At 55.1% G+C, this 23,566-nt stretch overlaps 12 protein-coding genes across 12 annotated transcripts; 7 read left to right on the top strand and 5 right to left on the bottom strand.

Moving 5' to 3' along the window:
* Positions 1–68: 68 nt before the first annotated feature.
* Positions 69–1,478, top strand: CHGG_05832 (uncharacterized protein; the record flags this gene model as incomplete). Its single annotated transcript, XM_001221926.1, has 3 exons — positions 69–111; positions 205–245; positions 843–1,478. 3 exons carry the CDS (start codon positions 69–71, stop codon positions 1,476–1,478), a joined length of 720 nt encoding a protein of 239 aa, XP_001221927.1.
* A 1,365-nt stretch (positions 1,479–2,843) lies between these two features.
* On the bottom strand, positions 2,844–3,940 carry CHGG_05831 (uncharacterized protein; the record flags this gene model as incomplete). Its single annotated transcript, XM_001221925.1, has 2 exons — positions 2,844–3,015; positions 3,168–3,940. 2 exons carry the CDS (start codon positions 3,938–3,940, stop codon positions 2,844–2,846), a joined length of 945 nt encoding a protein of 314 aa, XP_001221926.1.
* A 230-nt stretch (positions 3,941–4,170) lies between these two features.
* CHGG_05830 (60S ribosomal protein L25) lies at positions 4,171–4,938 on the top strand (the record flags this gene model as incomplete). Its single annotated transcript, XM_001221924.1, has 4 exons — positions 4,171–4,195; positions 4,381–4,445; positions 4,502–4,794; positions 4,851–4,938. 4 exons carry the CDS (start codon positions 4,171–4,173, stop codon positions 4,936–4,938), a joined length of 471 nt encoding a protein of 156 aa, XP_001221925.1.
* Positions 4,939–5,552: 614 nt separating this feature from the next.
* On the bottom strand, positions 5,553–6,084 carry CHGG_05829 (uncharacterized protein; the record flags this gene model as incomplete). Its single annotated transcript, XM_001221923.1, has 2 exons — positions 5,553–5,725; positions 5,967–6,084. 2 exons carry the CDS (start codon positions 6,082–6,084, stop codon positions 5,553–5,555), a joined length of 291 nt encoding a protein of 96 aa, XP_001221924.1.
* A 448-nt stretch (positions 6,085–6,532) lies between these two features.
* CHGG_05828 (uncharacterized protein) lies at positions 6,533–8,455 on the bottom strand (the record flags this gene model as incomplete). The annotated part of the gene is made up of 2 exons (XM_001221922.1): positions 6,533–7,115; positions 7,170–8,455. 2 exons carry the CDS (start codon positions 8,453–8,455, stop codon positions 6,533–6,535), a joined length of 1,869 nt encoding a protein of 622 aa, XP_001221923.1.
* A 1,029-nt stretch (positions 8,456–9,484) lies between these two features.
* On the top strand, positions 9,485–9,915 carry CHGG_05827 (uncharacterized protein; the record flags this gene model as incomplete). The annotated part of the gene is made up of 3 exons (XM_001221921.1): positions 9,485–9,535; positions 9,593–9,652; positions 9,718–9,915. 3 exons carry the CDS (start codon positions 9,485–9,487, stop codon positions 9,913–9,915), a joined length of 309 nt encoding a protein of 102 aa, XP_001221922.1.
* A 343-nt stretch (positions 9,916–10,258) lies between these two features.
* CHGG_05826 (uncharacterized protein) lies at positions 10,259–10,752 on the bottom strand (the record flags this gene model as incomplete). Its single annotated transcript, XM_001221920.1, has 4 exons — positions 10,259–10,295; positions 10,399–10,423; positions 10,499–10,577; positions 10,630–10,752. The coding sequence occupies 4 exons, from the start codon at positions 10,750–10,752 to the stop codon at positions 10,259–10,261; spliced, it is 264 nt and encodes an 87-aa protein (XP_001221921.1).
* A 955-nt stretch (positions 10,753–11,707) lies between these two features.
* On the bottom strand, positions 11,708–12,042 carry CHGG_05825 (uncharacterized protein; the record flags this gene model as incomplete). The annotated part of the gene is made up of 3 exons (XM_001221919.1): positions 11,708–11,778; positions 11,953–11,964; positions 12,030–12,042. 3 exons carry the CDS (start codon positions 12,040–12,042, stop codon positions 11,708–11,710), a joined length of 96 nt encoding a protein of 31 aa, XP_001221920.1.
* Positions 12,043–12,663: 621 nt separating this feature from the next.
* On the top strand, positions 12,664–13,977 carry CHGG_05824 (uncharacterized protein; the record flags this gene model as incomplete). Its single annotated transcript, XM_001221918.1, has 1 exon — positions 12,664–13,977. The coding sequence occupies one exon, from the start codon at positions 12,664–12,666 to the stop codon at positions 13,975–13,977; it is 1,314 nt and encodes a 437-aa protein (XP_001221919.1).
* A 1,842-nt stretch (positions 13,978–15,819) lies between these two features.
* CHGG_05823 (uncharacterized protein) lies at positions 15,820–18,475 on the top strand (the record flags this gene model as incomplete). The annotated part of the gene is made up of 9 exons (XM_001221917.1): positions 15,820–16,641; positions 16,699–16,881; positions 16,943–17,127; positions 17,191–17,231; positions 17,314–17,366; positions 17,445–17,654; positions 17,725–17,924; positions 18,003–18,059; positions 18,214–18,475. The coding sequence occupies 9 exons, from the start codon at positions 15,820–15,822 to the stop codon at positions 18,473–18,475; spliced, it is 2,013 nt and encodes a 670-aa protein (XP_001221918.1).
* A 1,360-nt stretch (positions 18,476–19,835) lies between these two features.
* Positions 19,836–21,031, top strand: CHGG_05822 (uncharacterized protein; the record flags this gene model as incomplete). Its single annotated transcript, XM_001221916.1, has 4 exons — positions 19,836–20,087; positions 20,146–20,596; positions 20,664–20,963; positions 21,015–21,031. 4 exons carry the CDS (start codon positions 19,836–19,838, stop codon positions 21,029–21,031), a joined length of 1,020 nt encoding a protein of 339 aa, XP_001221917.1.
* Positions 21,032–21,978: 947 nt separating this feature from the next.
* CHGG_05821 (uncharacterized protein) lies at positions 21,979–23,353 on the top strand (the record flags this gene model as incomplete). Its single annotated transcript, XM_001221915.1, has 4 exons — positions 21,979–22,286; positions 22,449–22,786; positions 22,899–23,148; positions 23,224–23,353. The coding sequence occupies 4 exons, from the start codon at positions 21,979–21,981 to the stop codon at positions 23,351–23,353; spliced, it is 1,026 nt and encodes a 341-aa protein (XP_001221916.1).
* Between the last annotated feature and the right edge of the window lie 213 nt (positions 23,354–23,566).

Genomic DNA, 23,566 nt, shown 5'->3' with positions numbered 1-23,566 from the left:
GTCGACCGCCGGGCCAAGCTCTTACTTTTGACCCCGGCCCCCGTCTCGCCCCCCCCTGCCTGAGGAACATGGCTGCCGCAAAGAAGCCCCGCGTGGTGCTCCTCGACATTGGTATGGTGACCTGCCCTCGATTCGTGCTTCGTCCCCGTCGAGGATAGCTACCTAAGGAGAGGATGAGCTAATGTGGGCTCCTTTTTCTTGCAGAGGGCACCGTCTGCCCCATCTCATTCGTCAAGGATGTTCTTGTAAGTGACAACGCGGCCTTCTCTTTTCGTCACCATTCTGTTCCCCGTCCTCGCCCGTCCCACACGACATGGTCTCTCGGCACTGTGGCGATGGTCTCGCCCTCTGCTCATCACATCAGACCTTGGCCAGTCACGGCCGGGTCTGCCCCTTCCCACTCACCATGCTCCCCTGCTCGGTCACTGGCCGTTGCTTTCCCTACCGTTCTGGTGTGCCACAGCAGCCTCAATACCAAAGAACGGGAAGGGAAGAGGGGAAAAAGGCATTGCTTTGCGTTACACGGAGTACAACACGTTGCCACCCCATTTTCTACAATAGTAGCAGCCAAAGTAACCAGCCAGGTGTCCCATCGACAGAACATGATGCCAACACACACACACACATACACACACATAGTATGCACACATACACAAACACATACACATACACCCACACATAGCACATAGTTATCCAAACATACACACACATACATACGCACGCACAGTACCATTCCACTGCACTATCCTCCACCCCCCATCCATCCATCTCACCTCTCCCCCGATAGGTACGTACCAACCAACTAACCACCCCAACCCCCCCTTTTCGCAAAAAAAAAACAGTTCCCCTACGCCCTCTCCGCCCTACCCTCAACGCTGGCACAAGAATGGGACGCCCCCGCCTTCGCGCGCTACCGCGCCGCCTTCCCCGCGGAGCACGCCAGCACGCCGTCTGCGCTCGCCGCGCACGCGCGCGACCTGATGGCGCGCGACGTCAAGATCGGCTACCTCAAGGCCCTGCAGGGCTACCTGTGGGAGGCCGGCTACGCGTCGGGCGCGCTGCGGGCGCCGCTGTTTGAGGACGTGGCGCCCAAGGTTAGGGAGTGGACTTCTGCTGCTGGAGAAGAAGGAGGGGTGGCGCGGGTGATGATCTACTCGTCCGGCTCGGTGCCCGCGCAGAAACTGCTTTTCCGCCACACCAGCGGCGAGCCGGCCGACCTGACGGACGCCATCACGGACTACTTTGACACCGTCAACGCTGGGCCCAAGACGGAGCCCGCGAGCTACGAGCGCATCGCGGCCAAGTATCCCGAGGTGCCTGCCGGGGAGTGGCTGTTTTTGAGTGATAATGTGCGCGAGGTGGAGGCGGCGAGGGAGGCCGGCATGCGCGCTTGCGTGGTGCAGCGGCCGGGCAACGCCGAGTTGCCGGAGGACGTGAGGGGCAGGTTGGAGGTGGTGGAGAGTTTTGAGGAGCTCTAACTCGTTAGTTAGTTTGAGACTGCGTCGAGAGAGAGAGGTAGTGAGATGATGTTGCTTGGCGCTTGCTCGCGTGTGTGTGTCTGCGTGGTTGATGTCATGGATTCTCAACACTGATTCTGTTGCTTCGTCGTTCGGCATTTGGAGTCCACTGAATTGGAACTGACGTCGAAGCGAGACCGTTCCCGTTCCCGCCGTTGCTTCCCAATGGGATAAATCCCTAGCTCCAAGAATCAATTGATGTCGAGTTTGACCCTTCCATTACCCGAGCACGACCCCTGAATTCCAACCCCAATTCCCAACAAAACATGACGGACTCCGATAGGCCATGAACGCTCACGCGACTCCTTCTTGGGGAAAACTTGACGATCGCGCTGTCCGGACTCTAGTCTGATTTCCCCAGAGCTGCCGTTCGATCCGCCAAGCGTGCATTAGCTTCGTTACCCCTCAAAACCTGGGGAAGTGCGGCTGGGCGCCAGCGCGCATCGTGGCTGGCATTGCACCCCCCGCCCCCCCTAAACTTGTCGTCATATGATCAACATTGCCTAATCCAGCCGCCATCATGGGGTCAAGTCTGCAATCCGCCGTCCAACGGCGGCAAATCGGACACTGTCCCCAGCCCGCCATTCCTGCTCTTTGTTCGGGCTTCACTCAGGGGGTGGCAACGAAAATATTGTCGAACGAACGGTCCCCTCGTTAGTTAGTTGGGCTGCGCGGGAGATCGTCAAAAGCAACCTGGCAACATTGGCAACTCCACGGGACCGTGCCCCGTGATACCAGTAGCTCGGTGGCGGGAGCGGGGTTTAGTGCACCTTTATTGTTTATTTCTTGTGCATGGTTGATGTATCCCTGGTCAACGAGAAATTCATCGTGGACTAAACAAGAGTTCAAAGCCTGGTGGTGTTCCATGTCCAGCTTGGATAACCACCCTATTGTCGGTCTTACCTGCACAAGCCGTAGCTAGCGGCCTCGGGCGTCTCCGAAGGGGGTGGCACAGACCCAACCCCAACAACAGAAGATACATCCCGGTTGTTGTCGTGGGCTTTCGTGGTTCGGTTCCTTGGCCTAAAGCCCCTGATGGGCATCCCGTAGTGGATTCAAGGTCCTTTCGTCTGGCTTCTTGCGTGGGGGTGCAAAACGGGCTAAGCTCATGCATAGCCGAATACTGGCGGCATCGGAGTGTTATTAGGAGCCAACTTTAGTTGCAACTGGAGTGAAAATGGTGGCCACTGGAGGTCTCCAGCTTCGACTGGCCTGCCCGGTCGAGGACGACTGGATGGCAGCACATCGGCAAACGGGTCTCATAACATGATCGGCCAGAAGTGCTGATGTGGCATTGCCCGCCGCTGGCTACAGGGTCCTTGATCATCACTTGAGTGGGATTGCGGGGGCTGCCAGATCGGGGATGCCGTCGCTTTCGGGGCACCAGTCCGGGCAGCGACCAAGCTCGAGAAATTCCCAAGTCGGCGGGGTCCTCACAGACCGCGCAGTCCCACACGGAAGCCCCGGACCGCCTGGCTCCATGGTCCATGGCGGAAGGCTCAATTCAAGACAATAGCGAAGTTGTTCCGGGTCGGCCCTGACCGGACCTCTTTCTTGGAGAAGGTACTCTCGGTTCCTTTGCAGGCCAAATCCCTTCTCCAGAGATAATAGACCAGTCGTTGGGTTGATTTGGATTCCACCTTGACATACCCAACTGATTTCATAATTGCGACCAGTCTTTCCTCGTCCAAGTACCGAGAATTCGTCACACATGGCGCTGGCAGGACCAAGAATAAACTCGAGAAACTCGCTTGCAGATGGGGCGATTCGAGATATCGTTCTGGAGCCCGGAGGAACTGTGCGGTACGACGGAGCATCTCCCCTCGGTCTTTCGGCTCTGGGACATAGTTAAGAACCAGCGAGAGAGAAATAATGTCGAACCGCTCAGACTCATCTCTTGGCAAGGGTCGTTCCATGAAGTCCTGTTGCAGAATCCCGTCTCCTTGGCTGTTTAAGTCGATCCTTTCGATGTAAAAGTGACCGCTTTTAGAGCAAGCGTTCTGCGTGCTGAGTGCCCCGACCTCTAACATCCTCAGGCGCCGATCCGAATCCGTCCCGTGAGTTGAGACACATGGCTCTAGCCATTTCATGAGAACTTGGGAACTGTCGCCTCCTCGGTCATGCCGTTGGCCTTGCAGACTGGCTTCCTGATAACCTTCAATACCTCCCAGTGCCTTGATCTCGGTCTCGATAGCTGCCTCCTCGACCGCGTTGCCCTTGGCAATAGCTTGCCGCTTTCTTTTCTGCAAAAGATGGTGTTTGTTGATGAGGGCCTTGGTCGCTCTCCTTGAAATCGACTTGGATCGCTGCAGCACCGGCGGCCGGCCGGCCGCTAGGCGTTTTGCCGGTCCTTTCTTCTTCGGGGCCATGAGTTCGAAATTTGCGTTTTGAAGAAGACAGTCAAGAAATGAGATTTTGTTCATTTTGATAGGAAGTCATCACCACCGCACACTTTCCGTTATCTTATCGGCCGGGGCTGGGGCCAACGCAACGCTGGCAAGCCACTAAGAGAGCGAGCACGAGCCACAACAAGCCACCAGACATCTTGGCGCTCCGCACACACAATTTCTCAGCTCTTTTTCCAATATTCCGGGATTTTTCCTCATCCACGACCGACTCGACAATTTCGCCCAGTGCCGACACAATTCCAGCAATGGCTCCCAAGGACGCGAAGAAAGGTACATGAACACCCAGATGGTCATCAACACGCGCAGAATCAGCCGTCGCTCAATGCGCACCTTCGCCGTCGTCGCTCCGGCGGCGGGGTGATGCACCAAAGCAGCAGCAGACTTTGCGAGTTTGAACAAGACGGGCCACTCCCTTGTTCAGGCGAATGCTTTACTGACGACGCTTCCTCGGATAGGCGGTGCCTCCAAGGCCGGTAAGGGCGCTCAGGCCAAGAAGGCCGCCCAGGCTGCCCTCAAGGGTGTAAGTAGCTTTTTGATGAAATATGACTTGTGTGAATGCGCGCTGACAGCCTCCAGGTGCACGCCCACAAGAGGACCAAGGTCCGTCTGTCGACGACCTTCCACCGTCCCAAGACCCTCGTCCTCTCGCGCGCCCCCAAGTACCCGCGCAAGTCGGTCCCTCACGAGCCCCGCCTCGATGAGCACAAGATCATCGTCCACCCGCTCAACACCGAGGGTGCCCTGAAGAAGATCGAGGAGCAGAACACCCTGGTCTTCATCGTCGACGTCAAGGCCAATAAGGCCCAGATCAAGCAGGCCCTCAAGAAGCTCTACGACATCGACACCGTCAAGATCAACACCCTGATCCGGTAGGTCGCTTTGATATTACGGGGATATTTGGAAATAGTTACTGACAGACACATAGCCCTGACGGCTCCAAGAAGGCCTTTGCCCGCCTCACCGCCGATGTCGATGCTCTCGACATTGCTGCCACCAAGCTCGGCCTCGTCTAAACGGATTGTTTTTGGCTGGGAGCTGGGAAATCAAAAAAAAAAGGTCGGCACATCGAAGGGACATGGATTGCATTTCGATCGGCGTCAGATACCTGGGCTTGGGCACATGACTTGGCAATGAAAAAATTGACATCACCTTCGTGCCGTACTGTTGCAGCTTCTGAATTGTTGGGTTGTCTCGACCATCTGGCGTGTTGATACGTGCTCGTATTATTTGGTGAAGTTTTGCTGAAAGGTTGACTATGTGGACTGCGTTGATAGATTGTTTCCAAGCATTCGTTTATATCGAGAATCCCATCCGTCTATTCCCATATCTATATCGTCACAGGTAATAGTGTACAATGTATAGTAGAGCCCCGCCATCTCAGCGCTTAACAACGACTGCCATGCGGTCTACCCTTTCACCACCAGGCAAACAAAGCCTGGCCTCTAGTCCACCGGAACCCCCTCATACCATACCAATCTGGTGCACCCTCTTCATCAATGTGGCCCCTCTGCAAAACCTGGCTAAGTACCTAGGCATCGGGGTAATATCCTCCCCCCAAACATGGTCGTACACATCCGCCACATCCGCCACACCCACCACCGCCGCAGCAACGGTACAAGCATCCGCATCACTGCTGCTGGCGCATGCTCGCCAGGTGCTTCATCGTCGCGAGGTTGGCGTCCATGAACCGGTCGACGCAGTTGGCCAGGCAGCTCTGCTCGCTCTTGTCGAGGGCCCCCGACCGGAAGGTGCCTGACGTCACGCACTTCTTCCAGCAGATGCCGGTGAGTTCGTGCGTTTCTGTGTGGGGGGTGTGGGTTGGGAGGTTAGCGGGGAGTTGTTTCTGGTTTGTTGGGTTCTTCGATGTTTTTTTTTTTTGGGGGGGGGAGGGGAGGGGGTGTAGGGGTGGGATGAGGGTAGTAATTGGATTTTCTAGGCTTGGCTAGCCTTGGAGAGGCAAGGGCGGGAGGCGTGATAGAGGTTGTAACTCGTATGGGCGTTCGCAAAGGAACTGAAGATAAGCAGGCATGCGGAAACGTACGGGACTGGATGCGGGAGCGGTGCTCCTCGTTGGCAAAGAACTGGCGCAGCTCGGTCTTGTCCTTGTCATTGAGCTTCTCAATGTCGGACTGGTCAATGGTAAAATCGGTGGAAGACATATTGGGCAGTCGGTCGGTTGGCGGTCGTGAATGCTAATGGTGGTGAACAGAGGGATGGTATCGTCTGTTTGGACTTTTTGGCGGAGCCGCGGGCAAAGCTCTGCGATAGTGGGTGGCCAATCAAGTGCTAGGTGGGCTTGGATACCTCAGGTCAACCTGACGTGGAAACTATAAACAAGTTGTTGGGTATTCTACCCATTAATAGCCTGTCCTTCCTTATGAACGGTCATGAAAATGAAACGGTTGACTCAATTTAATGTAAAAACACAAATTTGGTGATGCAACCTATTTTCGTCTAAAACTAAGCAGCTAGAGACATTACCTCCCCGTTTACTTTATTTGGGGACAAGATGCTATCCATAACCACGCTCGCTCGCTGTCATTCCAATCATTCGAGCACGTGTATGACTTGTGATCTCCGACTCTCCAAGGTAAACCGCGGCATCATCTACAGAAACCGCCGATACTTGTAGGCCAAATATAAACACACAACACAAACTGTGACCAGAAACCCCAGAATACCAAAGAAAGGCCCCAGCGACCCAACATCCTGCCAAGGAACCATGACGTTCATCCCGAAAAGCCCGGTGATCACATTCAGCGGGACGATGATGGATGCCAGCAAAGTGATCCTGCTTAGTACCCTGTTGGTGTTGGTACCCTGGGTAATGCCGTCGATGGAGATCTGGGCGAGGTAGTTGCTATGCGCGCGGGACATCATCTTTTCGAAGTGTCCCAAGTTGTTCATCATGGTAACGACGTGATCCTGGATGTCACCAAGATACAGGCCAATGTCCATACGGGGGGTGACCTTGTAGTTTTCGTTGCAGCGTTTGGTGAACCCCCTCAGGACGTCAGCCTTTCCGCCTAGCAGCCGCATCAGAGCCATGGTGTTCTTGCGCGCAGTGCCAATCTTGCGTAGGAACTGGGCCATGTCGTCGGTACGGGCAATGAATACTTCATCCTCGATCTGGTCGGTGTCGGCCTCTAGCCTGCTGATGACGGGCGCGAAGGCATCGACAATATCGTCGCTATATGCTGTGATTAGCACCAGTGGTTGTCAAGCCAGCACAAAGTATACTCACATCAAGGCATAGCAGATCCAATCACTGCTCAGTGCGACATAATCCTTCAACATGGCGATCCTCTTTCTAACATGAGAGGCGTGGGGGTTGCTGGAGTAGCTGAAGCTCAGCGTACCCTCACGGAAAACAACCACGTAGATGTTGAACGGGACAAACTCGTTCTCCCCTGTCTCTTCGTCTGGTTCAATGCCGAACGACCGGAAACAGGCAAAGTAGTAGGAAGGGAAGAGCTCAATCTTCTCGCGAGACTCCTGAGTCGTAATATCCTCAACCGTCAAGGGATGAACGCCAAAGGCCCTGCAGATCGCACGAACTTCCTCCTCCGACGGCTTGTTTATGTTGAGCCACCAGACGCCATCCGTCTCGCCCCTGGGGAAAGTGAAGAGCCCACGGATATTCTCGCCCGGCAAGATCAGACCCTCGAGGTCGGCAGCATGGATGGTGGATTCCCAGGCGGAGGAGAAAAAGCTCACCCGGCTATGGTCGATCGGGGCCGGCGGCTGCGCAACCTTGGCCAACTCTGTATCCGATCTTTCAGCTTTTTCAGTGCGGCTTTCGCTACCAAAGGGGGTGCCCAAGAAGTCACCATCAACAGTTAAAGTAGGGGGGGCCGCAGCCGTTTCAGTACTCTCGGGCCGCAAATCGGGAAACACCCGGGCGACCTCGGGGCGACGGGCAGCTTGACGGGCCTCATTCTCGGACTGGATGAAGTTCTCAAGGTAGTCAAAGTCGATATAGAGATGATCGCCCCTCTGTTCGTCCTGCAAGGGAAAGCACACGTCTTCTTCGGCGGACTTGTTCGTAGCCAGGCTCGCCGTATCGGCGGCTGTCGCTACCGTCTGCTGTCTGCTGCGGTAACTGTTGCGGCTGGCAACCGACGTAGTGCGCTGCAGTTCAGGCTCATCGGGCTTGCGCTCCGGCCTCGGCTCAGAGAACGAGAGCCCACGCTCCCGCCGACGGGCCTCGGCGAAAGCCTTGACTGAGTTTGGCGGTGAAGAAGATCGCTCAGAAACCGAATCGATAGTCGGGCGACGCGTTCGCCGCAGGGTTGGTGACTGGTCTCCGGCCTCCTCATCAACAATGGCTTGCTCAAAGTCACGGACCCTCGGCTCCCCAGATGTGCCCCCCGGTGCCATTACTCGTGCTCCATATAAAGAGTCGAAGGTGCCCCTGCGAGGACGGTCCGTTGGGCGATGGGCCGAAGTGGTTTGGTTCCGGTGGTCGTCAAGTTCCGGGACGGGGGTCGAGTACCCCGAGCTGTTGGCGACTTCCTCCTGGTCGGACATGGTTGCAATATCTTGTAAGTTATAATCGTCCAGAACGACTTTCACTATCTTCCTTTCCCGCTCCAGTAGACACAAATCAATCACAGCCCTTGGAGCGCGCCTTCAATGGACTTAGCCGGCGCGCATATTGGAGTGTGATACTCTGTCTAGTTCACCAGCGGAAGGCAGCGAACGGCCAGGAGCCGTCCGCGACGACGGACGTCTGGTTGCGACAACGTGCGCGATTACGGTGGCTGCTTATTCACTCCGCTGTAGGCCAGCTCGGGGCCTAGGAGTGAACGTCGGGAAATCTGGTTGCGGATGATGCCCGCCAACTTGGTGGCTTGGGATGGCGAGTGGTAGTAAGCTGCGGCTGCGCTACGTTTAGTTAGGGAAGGGCGCCGTCGCAAGCTGATATCGAGCGCGATAATTTCTGGTCGAGTGGGATTGAATAGAATTTGAATTGAGATAGGTTGGGTGTTGGTGGGTGAAGTGAGGAATGAGGGTTTTCCTTGGAACAGTGCAAGAAAAACTTTGGGCCTTCAGCGGGCCCAGGCTCAAGCGAGGTGCCTACCAGGTAGCTTTGTGACTAATCCGGGCTGCTCCAAGGCCTCATCCTAAGCTCTGCCTATCTTGGTACATAGGGAAAGAATACACATTAACTAGGAGGCTTCATAGTTGGGTCAAATTTGAGAAACAATTCATTCAAATGAGGTATCCTCATCTGTCTCTCTCCCTCTCTCGAAGGATCATGTTGTGCATGACAGAGATGCAGCTCGGCACTGTGGTCGCCTCAGGAGGTCCAGGTACCGAACGTGGGTTGTTCGCCTCAATCGCAGGGGTCGGGGCTGTTGGCGGCCGAGTGCGGGGCACTAGGGCCAATTCGCTTCTTGGCATCCGACCCCTGCTCGGCCATCAACGGACGGGAGAAGACGCTCAGCTCTGAAGCCACGTTGGAATCTGAGGTCCAGAACGACGACCACAACATCATTCCTGCAACTCTAACCCATTACCTTGCCACAACACAGGTTTTGGCTGGGCTATATCACGATGGCTGAGCAATTGTTGGAACAAGCCCGGGATCTTTTCGAGGGGCAAATTGTTTGTTTCTTCCTCTGAGCGGGCGCAATGCGGGTGCTGTCGCTAACAAAACCAAAGGACTTTGAGGGCCAGAAATTAGTCGAGCTTCTCGTCAATGCGGCCTTGACGCTCGTCGGAGTAAGTGGCTATCTTTGCTATCTGTCAGATAACCACGCACAAGCTAACTTGTCATCCGTTTTCAGGCGATCGCGTTCCTCGTCGGCTACTTCCTTCAAGATATCAAGCTCGCTGTTTACATAGGCCTGGTTGGCACTGCCGCAGTCTTCGCCCTCGTCGTTCCGCCCTGGCCCTTCTTCAACCGAAACCCCGTAAAATGGCTTCCAGTTGGGGGAGTTACACCGCCAGCGAACCTGGTGATCGATGATAAGATGTTTAGATGAGAGGGCACAAACAAATCGCACGATCGCACGGGAAGCAAAAACAAATGCGGAAAGTTGTGTTGCATAATGTCATAACGAGCCTGGCGCCATAATTCTCCGTTGGCTCGGTTCTCCCTTATAGGCGCCTCTATCGATGAGTCCAGTTACGCCGTGTCGCAAAGAAAGTTTATGTCAAGACGCTCCAATGGAGCGTCTTGTCACCATGGCCATTTTGGTCCGGCGCATATTCCCAGTAAACTCATGGCCCATGCATGCGCTTGAACCCCAAAGGCTTCTGCCGCCTATCTACCATACTTCTGGAATTCCCAGTCTCTGTTGTCGAGTGGGCAGACTTGACGCGCCTTCAACCATCTCGAAATGCAGTGAAAATGGAACGCGTGCTGCGAATGTTGTTAGCAAGCAAGTCATCAATATAGAGGGAGGCAGCGTGATCGCACATTGCAAATACCCCAAGCCACAGTACACTCCTCACTAGTGGCCGACGCCTGATTCGCTTGACATTCGATGCCTGGATCGTTGGAAGGTCAGCCGTCAACCTAAACACCGAATTGTGTAGGGCAACGTAAGCGGGGGATAGACTCACAAAGGTCCATGATGTGGTTCCTGCAGATAGCGCAGTTGTCGACAACAATATCCCAAGCCCAAAGGGCTACCGCATTCCACTGGAATGTCGTCAGCGCGGGACCAGGTAGCTCAGAGTAAAGTTCGGTATACCTTCTTCACCTCAAATCGCTTCTTTCCCTCCTTACCCTCGCCGTCGACGCCGCCCTTCTTCTTGGTAACGGCTGTTGACGTGGGCGCGGAGGTGGGTGCATCAGGCATCTCGACATCGGCCATATTGACGGTTGTCGGGAAATGTGATAGGTGAAAGTTTCGGGCGTGTCGATGTTGATTGTCGGTTCACAAAATGAGGGGGGTGTTATATCGAGGAAGGTCCAAGGTCGTTGCGCTACCTAGGTGGGTGGTAGGTATCCAGACGTCAAGGTTCTTTGGAGTCGCACTAGGCAGCGTTCGTTAGCCTAGACTTGGGAGCTGATAATATCGCATACAAACCTCCCACGGCTTGCCCTTGAAATTTCAGGGCTTATAAAATAAATAGCGAGTGCTAAGTTCTGAAGATCGTGGCTTAGCGAGCTGCTGTCTTGTTGGTGGATTGCAGACCGAACTGAACGGGCAGTCGGCAGGTGCAGGATGACGGAGGGGTGTGTTGTTTGGGCCCCGCCATCTCGCTTCCGTGAGGCACATAAGGGTTAGGGTAAAAATACAGATTACATGCTCATGCTCATCGACCTGTCTAAATCGACGGTATCTTCCCCATAATATAACGGTGTTACCCAGCCTCCTCCAGTAAAGTTTTGAAGCGCATTCTCCGGCACCATAACTAACCGCTAATTCAAACCCTGATCTGCACGTATTTTGCAAGTTTAGCTCCCCTCAATGTGCCCCAGGGACTGCGCTCGCCCTCGACCCACTTGATGCGAAAGAGGCCCGTACCGAACAGACATTGAATACACTTTTTGAGAAAAAAAAAAATTCCGCACTTTCAAGCGATTCGGCCGCATCTACGTTTTCCAGCGAGTTGATTAATATGCCTTCTTATAAACGCTGTCTGTTAGTATCTGGGCGCGAGGCAGGGCCAGGCACTTGGCGATAAACTTTTGCTGTGGGTAACGGGCGACCTTAGCTTTATTGGGTTAGACACCGTTATATTAGACAGAAGACACCGTTGATTTAGACAGGTCGATGCTCATGGCATGGCGACCCGACCTGTGCAGTGAGATAACTACAAGATCTACCACGGTGAATCACACTTGTGGTTTTGCTGCACCCTAAGAAATGACCCTGAATCTTGACCCTGGTTCTCTATTTTTATAGACTTTTATATGTTAACTATATTTTTACAAAACGATCAACTGCTATAACGAATCGAAGACCTTGTCCTGCCTAAATTCAGCAGTGGCTTGATTCACAGTAAATTCCACAGTGCAGTCCAGGCAAGAATCAACAAGACTAGGCAACGAACGACTTTTGACTCACCTGGCCACTTGACTACAAACCTGAAGACATATTTATCGTCCGATTTATCTATATTCTGCTGGTGGGCAGAAACACACGATATATTGCCATAATAACGGTAATGACGATATTCACAAAAGCCCCATCTCCTGCTCGCCGCTGATATGGAAGACCACGCTGAATTTGCCGAGAGCCAAAGGGGGGGTCTATCTGAGACAGGGTTGGTGAAAGAACCTCCGCTTTCAGCTTTGCTTAGTATGCACAACCAGTGGTTGTCAACCACCCACCCCCGAACTAACGACCTCCCTAACCCCAGGCCTCCATCGCAACGCGCTCAGCCCCGAGACAGGCAGGAAAGCTCGGTCCTCCTCACTTTTGCTATCTCGAAACTAAGGCAAAACCAAACATGCTCCGAGAAAACACAACCAAAAGAAGTACTTGTTATACCACTACAATAATACTCGGTAATTCCCACATCCCAGCGCTGTGCCTCGTTACACTAGTCCTTTTCTTTCTCATCCCCTTGGCCTTTCCCTTGGCCTTTCCTCGTCCCCCCTCCAATCATTGACCCGTTGCCCCGCCTAGCACAAACAAACAGACCATCGGTAGGAGGAGTCAATCTCGTCACACCCTCCGTTGGGCCTCCCTCTTTCCCGACTCGAAACCTCGACCAACCCACCGTTTTCCTGGTCTCGCAGAAACCTCGTTAGGCCGACGCCGGCTTCGCAAAAAATGGAACCTCAACCACCATCGTTGCCACCTCACAAAGGCACTCCGGCTCGGCGACGCCCGAAGCGACCCGTCAACTCGCCAGCGCGCAAGACTTATGCTTCCGAGAACGACATGCCGAGTGAGGCTCTCTTTCCGATCGAGCTCGCGGGGCCCTTCACCCCCCAAAAGTCGGCGTCCAACAGTCCAGCTCCCTTGTCGCAGCCGCATGCGGGCAAATCGAAGGCTCGGAACGGAAACAAAGGGCGAGCGAAGCAGGTGTCGTCGCCGGGGCCTGCAAAGCAAGGTCGAACAACACCTCCACAGACCACCTCAGTCAAGCCGATCACCGCGGCCGCTTTTGCCGGCGCAACATTCCATGCGTCTCCCGCGCCCGACTCCCTTCCCATCCCCAGCTTCCTGTCCAGGGCCCTAGACTCGCCTTCGGTGCAGGAAACCGACCACGCCAGCCGTGAGCCTTCCCCCCCTGTGACCGATTCTGAGGCCGCTCCCACGCCGCAGCACCGTCTCCTACCCACAAACACGTCCCGGCATGAGTCCCCCCTCGATATTTTCTTCCGTGCCGACAGGGCCGAAAAGGAACGGGCGCGCCGGGCAAGCTCCGCCAATATCCTCGGGTCGCAGCCGATCCCCTTCTCTCCTCCCTCCCAGATCCGTTCCCCGACTGAGCCGAAGACACTCCCCGGAGCCATGTTCGGCGCCAACAATCGCCGCCCCTTCCCCCAACGCAATCCCTCATCTGGTATCCCCACCAGCGAGCTCGACGGTGTGCCGAGCACGGTGATTGGGCCGGCGCTCTCCAAGCCTTTCCAGGAACGGATCCGAGAGGCCCGATCCAACAAGAAGCCGCCCGAGCCAGCACATAATCCGTTGCCATCTCCGCAGGACCAGGCGGCAATGGATATGAGCGAGAGGTTGAAGAGGTTCCTGGCGATTCCCTCAAACCCAAGCGAAGGGCCTTCCGCTCTGGAAAATTCCGCGCCCCAGACGGCGCCCTGGCCGACGCCCTCCAACCATCCCTCGCATCCATTCTTGTCGGGTGCCCAACCCCCGCGGTCCGCCGACTTCCTACCCCCTTTTTCAGCAGGGAATCAGCCATCGAAGTTCAGCGAGATGTTGTCTCCGTTCGCCCCCGAGAATATTCCAAACATCTCGCCGCCGGCGTCGTCGAAAGGTACGCCTCCGGCCACCAACAGTCCGACTAATGGCCGGTCAGCCGACCTTCTGCACATGGAGGATAGCCTGCGGCGCATGCTAAAGATGAATCCTGGGCCGGCCCCGGAAACGCCGCCGCGGCCGAATTATCGGAGTTCCTGACATAGATGGTGTTGGATGTTTGGGGCCATGTCCCCCCTCCGGCGGGGGGGGGAGTAAACAAAGCTATATTTGCGACAGCTTTCTTGGCAACTTCACCATCCGGAATTTCTTTTATCGAATCTGGAATCATGTTTTACCACTCTCTGCTTTCTTTTTTCTCTCTTCTTACTCATCCCTCGTTTCGGTTTCTCTTTTTTTTTTTTTTTCTTTTTTTTTTTTTTTGGCGTTGGGAGGAGTTGTCCTGGCGGCTGGATGGGACTGAGTATGGTTCTAACGCATCTGGGAGCGACGGTGCCTCGGCGGTCGGTCGGTTGGACGGAGCTTTGTGTGTTGTGTTTTCTGGCACAGGGCATGGGCGCGTTTTGCTTGGCTCTCGCTTGCATCGTTCAGGGGCGGTAGACGGGCGCCTGGTACCTTCGTTTTCTTTTTATCCTCCGTCATACCTGCATCATTTTTTCCTGGATCTGAGGGGGAGGTTGCCGGCAGGATCTTTGTCACCCACATCGCGGGCGCCGGATATTGGGCGGAGGAGGAGATAATCGGGTGCGGTCCCGGTTTGCGATAGACGGTTGGGGCGAGATATGGGGCACGGAGCAACACACCACGGACATCTGGAGAGACAAGGAGGGGTCGCATCTTTTTCGGTACTTTTCCGCCGCGCTGGCGAGCCATATCTCTTGGGTCTACGCCATTTTATCCTCCCCACATTATTCTGGTTTGGGGCGGGCATGGACTCATATGACTAATGCTTGAGGATACTGGTATTTTTTCATCGGATACCCCCTTTGCCGCTGGAGGCTGGAGCTTTCTAGGTTCCGGAGGTTTCGGGAGTTCGGCCTATGACGGAATGGCCAGCACGGGTTGGCCTTGGTTTCTCCCTCGGGGGAAGTATATGGCATCTAGCGGGCGGACGGGCTTCAGGGCGGGATCTGGTCGGGGGGTTTGGAGAGTAAGGGGTGACGCATATGTGATGTTTCGCTCCAGCTTTGAGGCTCTTCTCGTTCGTCGCCTTGCTTCTCGCTGTGGTGGGGGCTCCCGGCTGCAGCGCTGGGATAAGGTGTCAACGAGAATGGGTGGGACGCAGTCTTTGGAGGCAAGGTGGACGACCAGCGGATCTCGGTCCGCACCAAACGCACCACATGGCCAACACCACACGTCACGTCACGGGACAATATAACAAGAGAAAAACAAAAAAAAAAATTTTGGGAAGCATATATCGTGGATTCGGCCATCGACAAATTTTACAGCGGACATACCTAGGGTAGTTTTAGTTACATGCCGAAAGACACATTATCTCCCACTTCCCTTAGCTTATTTGAATGAGTGATGTTTTTTTACCCCAGTGAGTTTGATATGAGCTTAGCTGATTTGACGAATCAGTGGTGTAACCCCGTCACCAAACAAGAGTATCTTTACACTTTACAAACCAAACCACAGGCATTCAGCAACCTCAACAGACGCAAACAAAACTCTCATTGTTTGTCAAGTGTCATTTTCTTCCGTTGCTTTCTAAAATCGCACAGGTGTATCATCACGTGATTTCCAGCTTTCACCGCCGGCGCCTGTGAGCTCTCGACAACTTCTTTCATGTCTAAACATTGCTTGTAAAGCCAGGATACTAAGAATTTGGATGTGGTTAAACCATAACTCGCACATCCTTCTACCCTGAGTATTTTACAGCGCCATTTGCACCTTCGAGCTTCATCGACCGCAAGCCGCAATTTCTTACCCCGGCTTTTTCTATTTAGTTTGGTTTGCCGGCCGACGGTTGCCTGGCAGTGGCACCAACATCGCTGTCATCAAAACAACAAAATCCAGAATCGACATCAATCCCCGTTTACGATGGCCGACCCCCGGGCAAATGAGGCCGACGAGGACATAGGAAATGACGAAGAATTGAGACAAGCGATCGCGCTCTCACTCGGATGTGATCCGCAAGAATGGCGCCGGAAGAACGTTCGCCAAGTGATTGATCTTACCGAAGATGGTGGTAGTTCCGGCCAGGGCAGCAGCGGCGGAGACCCCAAGAATAATGAGGATGATGATCTCATCATTGTCGACAGTGGCCATGCTAGCAAGGCCAAACCCGCATCTCAGCAGGAGGCGGCCGCCGCCGCAGCATCAGCAATAGGTGAACGGACGGCTCCCTCGACATCGTTCTTTTCTTCCTTGGGACTAGACAGGAAGAAGATGGAGGAGGAACGGCTTGCACGGCTGCACAAGCGCAAGGTTTCCCAGGTCGATATGGGCGACGGAATCGATGCTCGGCTGCCCGACAGACCGGCGCAGCGGCCGAAGATAGCTGGAGAAGGCTCACTATCGTCTGGCGAGAAGTCTAGAGTACCCAAAGCCTCTCCCTTAGGTGCAGCATCATCGTCGGTCCCAATGGATACCAGTTCAGCGGCGCCCGAAGCTGCAGCCCCTGCTTCTTCTTCACGGCCGCCCTTGGTCCTCCCTTTCCCTCACGGGGTCGTGAAAAAGACGTGGGTATATCAGCAACCCCGGCAAGGCGACGACATCAAAATCGAAGAAGTCCTCCAGAAGAATGACCTCAAGCTCGCTGTGGTGAGCTCGTTCCAGTGGGACGAACACTGGATGCTATCGAAAATCGATATCACGCGGACCAAGCTCATGCTGATCGCGTTTGCTGCTAGCGAGGCGCAGGTGAGCGGAGCCGCCAGTTGGTTCAGTTGGAGACTTTTGCTGACAAAATGGTAACAGAAAGCAGAGATGCGTGCCAATGTGCCGAAAAACAGGGTTCGGTTCTGCTTCCCGCCCATGCACGGTATCGGGGCGATGCACTCCAAGCTGATGCTGCTCAAGTATGAGCGGTACATGCGGATTGTGGTGCCGACCGGGAACTTCATGTCGTATGATTGGGGAGAGACTGGAACGATGGAGAACGTAAGTTGTCCTTGTTGCCGATAGTGTTGAGGTTGGTGGGCTGAGTGCTAACGGTTTGTAGATGGTGTTCATCATCGACCTTCCGAAGTTTGAGACTGCGGAACAGAGGGAAGCGCAGAAGCCCGATCCATTTTCTTCGGAGCTCTTCTATTTCCTCCGAGCCCAAGGGCTCGATGAGAAGCTCGTTTCCAGCTTACGGAACTACGACTTCACCGAAGCCAGTCGGTATAAGTTCGTGCATACAATGTGAGCTGCCACGTACTTGCTTTTCAACCATCGCAGCTACCTAATGCTAACTCACCTTACCAGCCCGGGGTCTCATACAGACGAGGATGCGTGGAGGCGAACAGGTACGGCCTCACACCTAATTTGCTTTCTTGGGAGCACAGTTGACAGTCTTCTGTTCATTAGGTTACTGCGGTTTTGGTCAAGCGGTCAGCAGTCTTATCCGCGCTACTAGGGACCCCATCGACATCGACTTTGTCGTAAGTTTGTTGTTATTTGGATCGGCTAAACTTGCGTGTCTTAGAATGGCGACGCAGATATGCTGACCAATTGCGCAGTGCGCGTCTCTCGGAGCAATCAACTACGACTTTCTTTCGGCCATGTACTATGCCTGCCTCGGTGACCCCCTAGTGGAGTACCAAGCGCGTACGGGGAGCAAAGGCCAGCGTGAAGCGTTCAATGACCGGGCGCAATTCCTCGTCAAGGAACATATGCGGGTATTCTTCCCTTCGCGGGAGACCGTCCTCCAGAGCAAAGGAGGGAAGGAGGTTTGTTTGCCCTGTCACTACCTACCTCAGGCAGCCCCAAGTTGACGATGTGCCCGCCTACACCAAACAGGGCGCTGGAACGATCTGCTTCAAGCCCATATGGTGGCAAGCCCCAACCTTTCCTCAACAAATCCTCCGAGACTGCAAGTCGGTCAGGCCAGGCGTGCTCATGCACAGCAAGGTCATATACATCCGCCCTAATGACCCCGGCATCAGGTGGAACCAATGTTTGGCCTATGTAGGCAGCGCCAACCTTTCCGAGAGCGCTTGGTACGTTCCTCCGCCAATACCCCGTTATTGACTACCTCCCTCCCTACCCGCCCTCGAGCCCAGCTCACCACATTACAGGGGCAAACTTGTCCGTGACCGCGTCACCAAAAAGGCCAAGCTCACCTGCCGCAACTGGTAAGCCCTCCTTGCCTCACTATCCCCTCATCGCAACTTGGCAAGACGCCTCGTGTGCCCAACTCAAGACAATCACCACCCCCCCCCCTCCCCCCCGCGCCTTCTCCCTCCCAATACCACTGCATAGATGGATATAATACTAACCCCAACCCAGGGAATGCGGCGTGCTCATCCCCATCTCCGACCCCCTTTCCCACTCCAGCGAGGCCGAAACCATCGCCCGCCACGCAGGCCCCAAGGACATCATCTACACAGACCGGCGCGCCGCGGCGCATGCGGCCCGGGACCCGCGCGGCCTCGGCCTCGGCGACTTTGAGGGCTCTCTGCCGGTGCCGATGGAGTGGCCGGGGAGAGTCATCTGCCAGGAGGCGGCGGGGACTGATGCGGGCCGGCCGTGGTTTTTTCAGGCGGGGTGAGTTTGGTGGGTGGGGCCGTGGGTGGGTGATGAGGGAGAGGGAGGGAGAGAGAGGGGGGTGTGTGACGTAGGTTAGCTTGTTTGTCTTTGGGGGAGCGGGGTGGCAATGGTGGCGCTGTTGGTGATGATGTTGGGTTGTTGATATGTGTCTGGATTATGGGATGATGGTCCATGTCGGTCCTGCGCGCTTCCCACCATTCTATGGGAGGTGGTTTGTGCGCGTGGTATCGGAGAAGACAGGGTGTTTGCTTGTTACTGGGGTATGTTGTTTTTAGTTTTATGAGGAAATTAATGTATTCTTCGATTTGAAGGTGAGAGTGGCAAGTTGATGTTGACTTGCCCCTTTCCGGGTTGGCGGGGCACCGGTGGTTGTGCTGCGAACGCTGGTTGTCTTGGCACACTGGTGCCGGCTCACCATCGTCTGAATTTCAGGGGAAGACAGTGAGGAAATAGGCAACTATAGTGAAACTAGCCACTTATTTGAACCTATACTAACCGTGCTTTACAGATACACATCGTATAGATACTTATGAAAACACGTCTAGTAGAAATTAAATCCATCATGATCCGATTGATATATGATGTGTGTCTAGATAACCTCCATAGAGAGGCTAAGACGCTAAAAAACAAACTCTGGAAAAGATACAACTACTTATTTGGCCCTTGCTATTTTTACTCGGTGGAAGTTGACGAAGTTCCCGTATTTCCAAACAAGAGAAACCAAAACCGAAGGTATGGTCATATATGACGGTTGAGAGGCGAAAGGGGACTTATCTTTGTATTTGCGGAGATGTTTTTTCCTTCTATTTCTTTTAGTTTATCAGAGCAGGCATCAATGTTTTCACATGCTATTCGTGCCATCGTAATAATGGGTTTAGATTCCACAATTGGGTCTTGATCAGAACAAGTCTGTGCGCGCACGTCAGAGTCGGCCACTGTCGAGCCCCTCTGCCCATGTTTGTTTATCGTCCCAGCTTCATTTTTGCCCCCTTGTTTACGCTGCCTTATTGCCGCTTGTCGTTTAGGTATTTCCCTCTCTCTCGCCCAACCTCATTCACTTCCACTCATCTCTCTCTCCCACCCAACTTCGTCCACTTTCTCTCCTACCCTGCCCCATGGCGATGTCAAGGTAGGCTAAGTTGATCCCACCTCTTCGACCTTCCCTCCTCCCCTCCGACCTTTGCTCCTCCCCTTCGGCCTTCGCTCCTTCTCCTCGACTTGATAACGCATTTCCAAAGACGAAAATGACTTTCCCCGTGGTTGGACACGACCAACCTTCGCCGAGTTTGTAGCTACTACAATTGTAACTCCACTCCATTCACCCTCTGCCCGCCGCGTAGTGTAAGCTCCCAATACGAGCAATGTCATGGGATGCTACATACCTCGTGGAGGCGGCTGTAGTAGCCCAATCCCTCCCGCGGCTCGACACCCGCACAGCAGACGCACTGCACATACAAAGCGGTGCTGTCTATGTGTATGGTGCTGAGTATCAGCGCCTGAGAGACGGCGTGAAGTGGTCGGACGGCCGAAACCTGGGAAACGGTATCAACGTCTACCGGGAAATAGCCACGGACACCACTCCAGCAAGCGAAGTCATGACCGAGTCGGATCTCGTAAGTAATCCTTTTCCACATGCATACACAACACTATAAAGGCTAACTCTTGGGATAGGCAGCAGAAAAAGCGCAGAGGGCGGACCACGAGCCCTATCTGGGTGCGCTAGTCGGCCTAGCCAGGAGCAGAAAGGGCGGCCTGATCAAGAAGGGCATCAAGTTCTTGATCTGTGGCCAGGAATGGAACTTGGCGGCCTATTACACCGAGGCCGACGCCAAGTCCGGCAACCTTCTTCGCCCACGATCCCAACTTGGCAGCACCCTTATACCCTGGGGACTCAGCGCCGAGTTTTCCGCCCAGCCGCGAAAAAAGGCACGCAAGGTCGCCATGGTCGACGACGGCGGTGAAGGCCCCGCCGCAGACCCCTCGGCGTGGCACAACGCCCAACGGGTCTTTGCCGAGGCGTACCCCCATTCCGCCCTCGCTGCCTCGGCCTACGCTACGCTCGTAGCCAACTCGGCTCCGGCGCCTGCCACCGTCTTCGGCCCTGCCCCTGCCGCCATCTCCGGTCCCCCCCAACCCCCCAGCTTCCCCCATCGCTGAGGCTCCCCTCGGAGCACCGGTCTCCCTCGCAGCCTTGCCCACCCGCGCTGCTGCAATCCCCCCAACCGCCGCCGCTGTCGTCCCCCCAGCGCCCCTCGCCGCTGGGCCCACCCTGAGCGCCCCAGTCTTCCCAGCCGCCCCGCAACCAGAGCAGCTGCCACTACCCCCTGCTGGCCCTGCTAACGGTGCTGCGTCCTACTTCGGGCCCGAGCTCGACTTCGTAGAGGACTTTGCGGCGGCCGAGGCTCAGCTGCGCGCGGACATCCTCGCTGGTGGGGGGACCATTGCCGATTCGCCGCCGCCTGGGAGCCCGCCTTGGCCGTTGTGGGAGGGTTAGTTGGGAGTGGGGTTCGGTTTTGATAGATAATAGTAATCGTTAATAGTAATTCTTGTTGCTTAGATGTCTCGAGTTGTGTCCCTTTGCCGTCTTACTCGATTCTCCCTCTTAAAGTGCTCTCTTTTTCCGATTCTTCTTTTTATTCCATGTTTTTTGCTTGATCTCTTTTAATCTCCTTGGCTCGACTTCAGTTCCTCAATGCAGTTCTAGAATTTCTCGCCTGTCTTCTAGGGAGAGATGGTTGTCTTCTGTTGTTGAGTCTTAAAGTCTGTTTAATCTGATCTGTTCGTGTTTATTTTATTTTATTTTTATTGATGTCGTCCAGAAACCCTCAGCCCTACGAGAAATACCAAGACTTGTCCCCTGCAATGTTTCAACGGCTCGGCAGTTTTACCTCGTGGAGTGACAGGGCCTGATGGAAAAAAAGTGGTACCCCACCCCACCCCTGCTGCTGATTTTCTTTGGCTCAACGTCAAGCCTTTTCTTTCCAGCGCCCTGGGATGCGCTTGTTGCTTTCGCCCGTTTCAAGCTCACGTGCACCACGTCCCATCCCAGCCCTCCCCAAGGCCAATTCTCCGCTTGTACTTGAACAGCGATAACCCATTTCAATTTAGCCGGGGAAACAGAATGCAATAGCACGGCAGCGCTGTATCCATTCAATTGCCCGAGTCGCCCCATCTTCCGGTTCTGCGCTGCATCCTCGGCAGCAGCTGCGCGGAACAGACTCACCGAGACACTCACCTGCTACCTTGCTTGGGGAGCTGAGTAGAGTGGATAATTGGGGTGCTGCCCCCCACCCTTCTGGAAGTTTCCCTTGTCACTGGTGGTTGCTCGAAATCCGAGCTACTCGATCAGTCAATCAATCAATCAATCAATCGGCCGAGTTGTTACAACGTTCAGAACGGGGCCGTCTGGTGCGGTTGGGGAGACTCGAGGGTTGTCAGTTGTTCGTTGAAGGCCGAGGGCTGCGGATCGAGAGAGTGCGTGCAACGACCATGTTGTGTTCCACAATGCCAACCTCCGCCGCATTGGGGCGTGGGGCTCCCTCGGTTCGCTTTGGGAAGACGGGCTTGTATGCCGGGGTGACCAGGGGAGGGGGTGGAAGCCTTAACCTTGGGGGTGTGAGGTATCTGACTAGCGGGAGGCAGTGGCAGCAGACTGGGAATGTTCTGTCTAGCTCGGTATCGTCAGGACGTTTTGGGAAGGAAGCTGGTCTGGGGCCTGCGATGGGAGTCTGCCTTCACGCCCAAGCGAGGTGGTTCGTTGTGTCGAGCAGGTGGAGGCGTGATGGCGAAAAGGTCACAGGAAGTGAGAAGAGGTATGGAATTTACATCTTCCCTTCCGCCGTGTGTTGGCTGCTAGGTCATGGCGTGGCCGATCTTAGAAGACTCTACCCCTGGTTTCCTATCGCATGCCGTCCATCATGTCTCCCGCCATCCATGCCCTACTCCATCCCGCTTTCCATGCTAACGTCCAACAGTCCTATTCCCGCGCCAGCCAAGCAGGGCCCTGCCTCTGCCCTCAGCAAGATTCTGCCCAAAGCAAACCTACGCCATGAGAATATCTACACCATCCCCAACATCCTGACCGCCTCCCGCCTCGTCGCCGCGCCCTTTATCGGGTACTGCATCCTACACGATTACCATGCCGCCGCTCTGGGTCTGTTTGCCTACGCCGGCATCACCGACGCGCTCGACGGCTGGATCGCCCGCCGCTGGAACCTCGGGACGGTCGTGGGCACCGTGATCGACCCCATGGCCGACAAGACGCTCATGACGGTGCTCACTGTGGCCCTGGCTGTGAAGGGGGCGCTGCCAGGTACAGTTGTGTTTTCTCTCTCTTTCTCTCTCTCCGTACCCCTTCCTTTCCTCTATTCTCCCTCCTATCCGCTCTCCCACGTATTATTGGCCATTGCTCACCAAGCCACCAGTCTGGCTCGCCGTCATCATCCTCGGCCGGGACGTCGCTCTGGCCATCTCAGCCATCTACTACCGCTGGATCTCGCTGCCCCCGCCTAAAACCTTTGCGCGGTACTGGGACTTCTCCCTGCCCTCGGCCGAGGTGCACCCGACCCAGATCAGCAAGTACAACACAGTGCTGCAGCTGGGGCTCGTGGGCCTGACGACCCTCGCGCCCGTGGTCCCGGCGGTGGATATGAGCAGCATGTTGGGCATTATGCAGTGAGTAGCCCCCCTGTTCGTCTGGCTGTAGTGTGTGCCCGCCAATTTTGACTCCTAACTAACTTCTCACCACAGCTATGTCGTGGCCACGACTACTGTCTGGAGCGGCGCCAGCTACATCTACAGCAAGGACGCGGTCAAGATCTTGACACCGCAGCAGGCCGAGGAGAAGAAAGCGGAGCAGGAGAAACAGGACTCCAGGTGAAACACCAAGGCCGGCGCTCTCCCATGCTCCGGTGACCTCTCCTCAACCCATCCTCCTCCGCTTGGGGCACCCTTTGTTGGTGGCCTGTTCAAGTGGCAGCTGCGTTTATAGGTCCGATCCCTACCGAGCTGCGTGTTTGCATCCTATGGAGCACAACTGTAAATCTACATCAATGGCGCGGCGTAGCGCGGTGTGGTGGATAGCACTTTGTTG

Source organism: Chaetomium globosum, genomic scaffold (genome assembly GCF_000143365.1).
Source record: "Chaetomium globosum CBS 148.51 scaffold_3 genomic scaffold, whole genome shotgun sequence".
Taxonomy (NCBI): domain Eukaryota; kingdom Fungi; phylum Ascomycota; class Sordariomycetes; order Sordariales; family Chaetomiaceae; genus Chaetomium; species Chaetomium globosum.
This window is presented reverse-complemented; position numbering and strand designations above follow the sequence as displayed.